This window comes from Amblyomma mixtum, chromosome 5 (genome assembly GCF_055824585.1).
Source record: "Amblyomma mixtum isolate Tamu chromosome 5, ASM5582458v1, whole genome shotgun sequence".
NCBI lineage: Eukaryota > Metazoa > Arthropoda > Arachnida > Ixodida > Ixodidae > Amblyomma > Amblyomma mixtum.
In genome coordinates this window covers 134105192-134113674 of record NC_143016.1, presented here as the reverse complement: position 1 = coordinate 134113674, position 8483 = coordinate 134105192, and the positions used below count along the sequence as shown (strand labels likewise).

The 8483-nt window shown below is 43.4% G+C and overlaps 1 protein-coding gene across 1 annotated transcript; it reads right to left on the bottom strand.

Annotated features, from left to right (window-relative positions):
• Positions 1-958: 958 nt before the first annotated feature.
• Positions 959-7726, bottom strand: LOC149343801 (uncharacterized). The gene is made up of 3 exons (XM_089542494.1): positions 7675-7726; positions 5431-5582; positions 959-1321 (listed from the first exon to the last, which is right to left on the bottom strand). Exons 1-3 carry the CDS (start codon positions 7724-7726, stop codon positions 959-961), a joined length of 567 nt encoding a protein of 188 aa, XP_089398620.1.
• Positions 7727-8483: the final 757 nt, after the last annotated feature.

Genomic DNA, 8483 nt, shown 5'->3' with positions numbered 1-8483 from the left:
CGCAACTGATAATACAATGTGTATTAAGCTACATCTCCACGTTGTCACCATGCTTTTTACAGCACCAAAAATGGAATGTCGAATAAATGGTAATCAGAACCCTTTCTTTACTCATGTGATGTCTCAGTAGAAGAGACTGCCAAAAAACATTGTCGACGGCGCATATCTAGAAATGTTTTGCGCATTTCATCTCAAATCATTTTATTTTATCATTGACTTCTTCAATGTATGCGAGCCTGGGGGTGAGTTGTTTCTCTGTTATGGCTATTCTGTGTGTTCTATGCATGTCTCATGGTATGAGTATGGCACTTGTTATATTTATTTAGCCGTTTGTCCGCGAGGAAATAGTGGTTTCTGGCTGTGCAGTTCCTTTCATTTCATTCTGTCAATAAAAACAATGTTGACGGAGCTATCTGAGACCGTAGACCAGAAATTGTCGTGGCAAAGTTTCAGTTATCCTTTGTACCCATGCAGAAACCGGTTTACCTTTCTGATGATCCGAAATGTTTACACCAGCCGATACCGGTCATCGGTTTTGATTGATGTGCCAGTGATGTGAGCTAACTCCAGCGGTGATGTAAATGCAGCCCTTCTTGTATGATTCCATCGACTGTACAAAGTCTGCATTGGTTTTGCTGTCCGAGGCTGCTCAAAATTTGGTGATTACCCTGGCTGCTTTCCGGTTTGAAGACATGCAAAATAAAGAATATTTTCTTGACAAAAAAACATGATGAATTTATTACTTCTCCACTAAAGAAGTGCTCAGTCAAGATTCTTCTGGGGAAACTGTTCAGCAGCTGCCAATGTCATGTCAGAAGTTTTGTGAGACCGAATTTTTATGACTGAGGTGATAATAAATACATGAAATAAAATGCCTGCATTCCATGAGTGTACAACAGTGTCTACGAGGGTCTAATCAAGCAAACACCTATTGCAGGCGCCTTCTTGTAAGCACCGACTAATCGGAGGAGAAAGCGAATTTCTGTGCGTCCGTTTTCTCGCCGTGTTCAAGAAGCCGTTTACCCTCTTTGTCCATGAGAGTGCACAGATTGTGTACAACGTCGGCATGACTTCCAGAGTCTTGCAGAGCGTAGACGCCCAAACTTTCGGCGAACAACTTGGTCACGAGTTCTGTGGCTTTCTTCTCAGCCTTCTCTTTTACGATTGGGAGAACTGCTTTAGCGACGGAGTCGCCGACTTCCATGACAGCGTTCTCGATGTGGGGTGTAACTTTCTTAGCAACCTTCTTGATTTTTCGACCTGCCTTCTTCACTGCCTCCTTGGTCTTATTCCATAACTTACGGAAGAAATACTCATCCGTCTGAAATAGAACAATAAAAACATAATGACTAAGCGTAATCGTAGGTTTCGAACCTACAATAGTCAGCACAGTCCTGATAAAAGGAAATACGATCAGCAGAGCACACAGCAGCCGCTCTTGGCATTTGTTTGCAATACGATAGCGATATGGGTCGTTCACAGAAGTGAACTCGGCGGCGACAGCAAGCGAAATCCACCGCCGCAGATGACGTAATAGCGAAATGCCTGTAAGTATTTGGTCATCACATTAACTGATACCCTAACTGGGTCTTCACATATCACGAACATCGCTAATGACACCGCTAACCCCACACTTCACTCTTTACGCTGGATTGTTTGTTTTGCTAGAACCTAAATTAGAATTCGCTTCAGCAGTATGGGACCCTCATCAATATGGGAGCCTCTCACCAACGCCTGAAAAAATACAAAGCTGCACTATCCGCTTCATTTTTTGTGATTAGTCATATTTTACTAGTGTGTCTTCTCTAAAATTCACAGCCTCCTTGTGTAATCTTGAAACGAGCCGAAAAATATCTCGGTTATGTCTGTTCCATAAGGAGCATCAATCATGTCAGAAGCACATCGTCCATCCAGCCGTATTGGGCCCAACAAGGGCATGTGACCTCCCCCTGAAAGAAATACATGTTATTTGCGATCTTATTTTGTGAAATTAACCCGAGACTGGAACGATCTGCCACCAGAAGCCGTATACCTTACCAACCTCATGGAATTCAAGAACATCCAGGCCATAGTCTTGTAGTCTGTCATGCCCATCCCACATGCCCCATAGCAGGGGTCATAGAGGTTATAAAAATAAATAAATATAAATAAATAACATACCCTGCAAAAATAATAATTGGCACCGGACCGATTTCTACCACCCGGAAAATTCCACCGATGTCCATCCTCCACTAGCACCGCAAGGAGGTTGTTGCGTTCATGCGGTGGTTTCTATGACGACATATTTCGAAGTAGGGCCCTTCCCTCCATACCAAATTCGCCGTTGGTACTGCCTTTTCCAACGTTTCCATGAATGTGGCAACGGTCATTCTCTTTGTCCTATCTAACCTCCAACAAAACGTGTCATTTGCTTTATTTTTTTTTTCTAGAGAGACGATGCTAGCTCTTGTACGCCTGACGAAAAGCGTTCGATTTTTTTGAAGAAATGTTTGCCGTTCGAACAACCCGATCACGCCACTGCGATGAGTTGAATGCTGCGTTTCTGCCTTTGAAAAGATGCAATTTTTCCAAAGCTTCTTCTTCTGTAAAATTAACCTTTTTGTAAAGCTCTGATACAGCCCAAACTTGAGTATGACGGGTCAGACTGGCACCCAGGTCAATTAAACTTAGCGCAGTCATTAAAAATGGTTCAACATAATTGTACTCGTTTCATTGTTTCTAACCACAACAGGACCCCATGTATTAGTGCCATGAAATCTAGCCTTAACTGACGGTCTTGCAATCACGCCGCAAAATGTTGCACCTGCGCCTTTTTCATAAGTTATTTTATCACCCATTCTTAGGTAACAAACTTATCTCCCTCACCCTTTATGTGTCTTTTAGACTAGATGATATTCATTAATTAGACATGCCATTATGCAGATACAATGCTTTCTTTCTGTTAATTCAACCACGCATTTATAACAAGTGGAATCGCCTTCCTGCCTCGGCGATTATAATCGCTGATCACTAATTATTGAGGAAGGCAATAGACATTGCTGCATTACTGGGAGCTATTTTGTTCACATCGTTCAACATTTTTGTCATGAACTCCGCAGCTAACTTTGCATATTTAGGTGCCTTTTTCTTTCATTATGTATTGGTTTGCCTCATGAACTCCCGTTTGTTGAACTTACCAATTTCTTCTACCACTCTCCTTTATATGGCCTTAATGGCCTTGTGGGTATTCTAAATAAATAAAATTAATAAATAAAGACGCTAAAAAGTTCGAATGCGTTAAACGACATATCATCCTTCAAAATGTTTGCATTTAGAATAGGAAAACTTGCACACTCTAAAATATAATGCATACTGTTTTCTAACCTATCTGAATATATCGCGAGCAGACCACACGTAGACTATCATGCCTGAGGAAATACGTTCAGCGTCCTCTCGTGATTGGCTGAGGAGGGCGCAGCGGAAAAGTACTACGTCCGCGTAAATCAGAGATTTTTCTGGCTACCGTCAGATGGCGCACGCATAGATGTCGTAAAACGTTGTTGTTTTGCGGGGTAATCGAGAGCATTTGTTCGAAGCGCCGACGGGGTGGTCGGAAAGTATGAAGGAGGAAGCTTATCGGCTGCAGCAGAATCCGCTCACTCTCACCGCCGTATGCTAAAGTGCGAGGCAGCCATCCATTGAGCTTCATATCAAGTGATTTCGCTTGTGTTAGTCTCAAAAGTCTCTGATCGGTTGAGAGAGCAATGTCGTCAACACCTGCCCGCCGGAACTGGTATCAACCTGACCACAAGGTAGTGAACAGCCTGCCTACGGAAGCAAGAGAAATAATTTAACTGAAATAAGCTCATTCAATTTCCACAGCGCTTGTCTCGCTCTTTTCCTCACAGTTGGGGAAGGGCAAGAAAAGCAGGTTGGATATAAATGGGAAGGAGGTGTCGATGACTGGTCGACAGGCGGTGGACGTCACTGGGTCACGTGACCACGGCGCTAGTATCGCCCTTTCCCGCACAACCATAGAGGGTCCAAGCAAACAGGCTGGAGCCGGTAGGGCGGAATGTGTCGATGGCCTCTAGGCCTCGTACTTTAACGAACACATTGAAGAAACTTATTAGACTGAAATGAACAGATATACTGAGTGCATGATTATGTGTGTGGCAATAAAGATACGATGACAATGGCCACATTGTGTATGCGGTGTAAGAACCAACACAAACATGTTTGGTTTGGTTTTAAGGGGTTTAACGTCCCAAAGCGACTCAGGCTATGAGAGACGCCGTAGTGAAGGGCTCCGGAAATTTTGACCACGTGGGGTTCTTTAATGTGCACTGACATCGCACATTACACGGGCCTCTAGAATTTCTCCTCCAAAAAAATTCAACCGCCGCGGCCGGGATCGAACCCGCGTCTTTCGGGTCAGCAGCCGAGCACCATAACCCTGAGCCACAGCGGCGGCTATCACAAACATGTAGCAGCAACATTGCCTCTAACGCTCTCGCATTCCACATGAAGGTGACCGTAGCGTCTTCATCATTTTTATCATTGCTGTACAGTTATCCGCGCCTTCAGTCACGTGCTTGCAGTTTGCCAGATAAAAAGCAAGTAATTTCGACGATGTACTGTTTGTGAACGTTCAGATGCAGATTAATAACACTTTTGTTTCAGTTGTATTGGTTCAAATTTATGCACTATAAATACTCGTTGCCGTTTAATTAGGAACTGTTTGGTATTCCTTGCATCCATTAGTACACCCAAAATATCCATAGAAGCTGCACGAGGACTGTGCTGCTCAACCAATTCTATTTCTGCGAAAGCAAAGTTTTTTCCCCTCAGCTGTGTCCTTAATCATAAGCACGTGAGATTCCCCATTCACGCCCGAAACCTGGAGAGAGCAATGTCTGAGAGCTTGATTCTTCATATTTACGTATCATTAAAGTGATCCTTTTTTATCCGTACTTCAAACTTAACGAAGTGTTTAATTACGGGCTCTGTGCGTTTGTAGGCTTTTCGAATACTTATGCAATTCAACTCAGTCCAGATGAGCCTTCAATCCGAGGCGTATTTCTATGAGATTCAAGAGTTCTGTCTCCTGTTGTACTAACGTCGCAGATTTTACTATTTCTAAACTCCTTCACAGGATAAGATAATGATCTATATTTCTAACATTTCATTTCTTTTCTATTTGCCAGCAAAGTAAATCTATTTCGCAAGCACTATCCCGCTCGCGTTCTTGAATATCTAAATATTTACTTAGCTTTGTAGATTGCACCGGGTGTGCAGGCTGAGAGTTTGGGTACTGAAGTGACCTCTGATGGAACCTTATGTTAGGATGTAGGCGCTGCAATGGTTAGATTTCAAGCGCAAACAGTGCTGTTGTTTTCTCCGAACGTGAGGGTTTTTTGCGCGTGTCCAAATAGTTGTTTGAAGCTTCACCTCGGTTTCCAGTTCTGCGTCTTGTTGAAGCTCGTGGGCGACGTCGCGCAGAATGTGTCCCACCAGTATGGCTTCATCGGCGGCCATTTTGGATCGGAGATCCAACACCACCCCCAACGGCTTCTCTTGCTCTAAGGAAGTTTCCGCTGAAGCTGAAACAAAGTGAGTATTTCACCGCTATTTGTACATCACCTCAGCTGGAAATGGACTTACATTAGGATACGAAAACAACGGTGATGCATTACGGCAAGGGTGCCCTGATAGAGAACCCTTCGCCTAAGAACAGTGACCCGCCTAATATGTTGGCTGTTCTCTGTAAAATATTCTTAAATGATCTAGAATGAGGCACAAAAGTATTCTAAAGGCGAAGTTTAAAACCAAAACATTATGGGTCGCATTCAGCAGCAAAGGCCGGCGCAGTTGTGGTGCGTGTCGAGAAACGAGGACTGGTCCTGATAGCGCAACCACGGGAGCTCATGTCGGTAATTCAAAGACTCCACAACGGTCACGCTCTACAACAGTTGCGACGAAACTACGCAACTGTTCATTTGCCTACAGGGCCGTGGCGTCATTCTACTGCAGTTACGTGTACCTCTCAGCCGGGGCGCGCTGCTCTTCAGCCAGTTAGTACTTGGTTCGACTTGGTTAAAAGAACGTCTCGAATGTCTTGAGCTAAAAAAAATTAAAGACAACGGCTAATGGCGAAAATCTAAGCAAAAATAAAATAAAGAACAATGGCAGTGCCTGCGAAGTGATATGCAAAGGTAACCCATGGCTGCTGGAGGGACCCATTCACGATATCAAGTGATGCACTTTTAAAGCGTAGCTTATGTGGACCCCAAAGTTGAGGCCTTGCTTGCCGAGAGCTATTCATAGAATCAAGAGATACCATTAAAACTGCATTCCAATGGAAATGAACATTGAGAGAGCATAGCGAACTCCTCCGACATTAGCGGAATTGCATTGGCATGCCATTGTGGGGTAAATTCGCGAAAGGTTCACAAGCTCTACTGTAATCAGTATAGGTGTATTTTTATAACAGACCGCCGTCTCTTCTGTGCCAATACAGGCGCCTTATTAATCTATGTAGCAAGCATTTCAAAACAGGAAAACAATGTGGACGGCCTACTTTCCAGAACCTTAATAAGATTTTCGAAAATCTGGGAAAATTTCAGAACAAAGATTTTTAACACTCATGCACTATATCTTCCTTAGCCGCATATTCCTCTTTGCGGTTAATATATAAACGACCATGCCGTTAAAGGTTTTTTCGCCAGATAGTTCGCGTGCTGAAAAAAGTTGCCCAGCTCACACATGCCTCCTCTTCGGGGACGAACGTTTTAAAAAGCCAGCTTGACTGGTAAAGGCAATAATGGGAAAATAAAATTAAAAAGTGCGGTTATAAGGACACTTTAGTGTACTGACTGGGCGTCTTATATCGGCGTCCACGAAAGCCTATTTCTGCTCTTTCTGAACTACAAAGCAAGAGGCGGATACGGCAGCTTCCTATCACGCTATTGTTGCTATCCCGTGTCAAGGTTTTACTTAATTGTATAGAGAATTCTGTATCCATAGTGTGTGATAATCGAGAAGAAGGGCGAATTTTGTCTTTTCGGTAATATCGAACAGACGCAAACGAAGGGAAAGACAACAAACAAAACAGTCACACCCACGCACACAGACACACACACAAGCATGCGTCTCATCTTTCACGTGGTCTTTTTCTGCTAGCGCTAAACCTTTTTACAAGATCTAGTCGCCCAAAAAGAAGAATAAAGTTTTCACAACCGTAACTAGACTCCCATACTGCGCAGGTCAGCCATTCTAGGAATGGTAAAATATAGCTCCCGAAATAGATTACACAGATTACTAGTACAGTGGTGAGCAGCCTTGCCTAGAGCGCTTGAGCAGTGCGCACTTGGTAACAAAAACCGAAACTAGAGAGCAGCCCCTCATTACAGGGCAAAGTTTTCGTGCCTGCTTTGTTTACGAGGCTATCTGGCGCTACTCCCGTGCAAGCGTTGCAGCTGGACCCTAGAGGCTGCCACAAAATCTGGATTTGTTTGCAAGGAAGTGCACCGCCCGAGCGCTCTAGACAAGGCTGCTCACCACTGTACATTAGAAATCTCAAAAGATCCGTTTCTTATCTTTCTGAAGTAGAAATTGGTTAAACTCTCTGCCAGAGTAAATGGATAAGAGAGTACAACACCGGACAACGTGACACTGCACTAAGATTCAACTCACCTGTGGCGACAAAAGCACCAAGCACGCAAATGGCGGCCGCAATAGCATTCATGGCGCCTACAAAAAAGTAGAATCGTTTATTGGGGGAATTTCAACACCAGTTTAAGAAGAAATATGGCAAATAATTTGATTTCCGGCATCTCTATACAACAATATACATGCACCATTGTGCTGCGCTAGTTTATTTCTTCATTTCCGTTTGAATACCTTCATCTCAGCATTACAATGTAGATAAACATGAAGACTCAAGTGAGTACGAATACTGAATACATTAATATTACTCGTACTTTATACGGAGCTACTGTACTTTAAAAACAGCAGTGATTTGAGGCAGGCAGTATTGTGACTTATTGCTGGAAAGCTGAAGTGGTTTTGCACATTATACCCGTTTAAATGTTGTCCAGCATCAAGGATGCGCTGTGGAAATAAATAGCCAGTCCATTATCACACAAATTCTTTATAATAACAGGGGGGTCTAACCTTCACTTGCCCCAACAATACTTTCTAGTGAACTCGCTGGACTCTCTCCTGCTTTTGATCTCGCCAGAGGAATGTCTTGCAGGAACTAAACTGTTACCTAGTAAATCCTGAAAGCGCCCTCAAGACAGCCTCAAGGCGACTCACTAATGTTTAATGCTGTCAAATTTTTCTGCCCATTTGAAATTGGCTCTCCAGGTAAACAGACTTTAAGCAAAGCAGGCCCATAAAAAGTAGAAATGGTTGCCGTTTGGTTTCGAGGACGGAATGGTCCGAAGAAAGAAAACTACGAATAAATTTATATCCAGGTGTTATAGAGAGCCTGGAAGCTG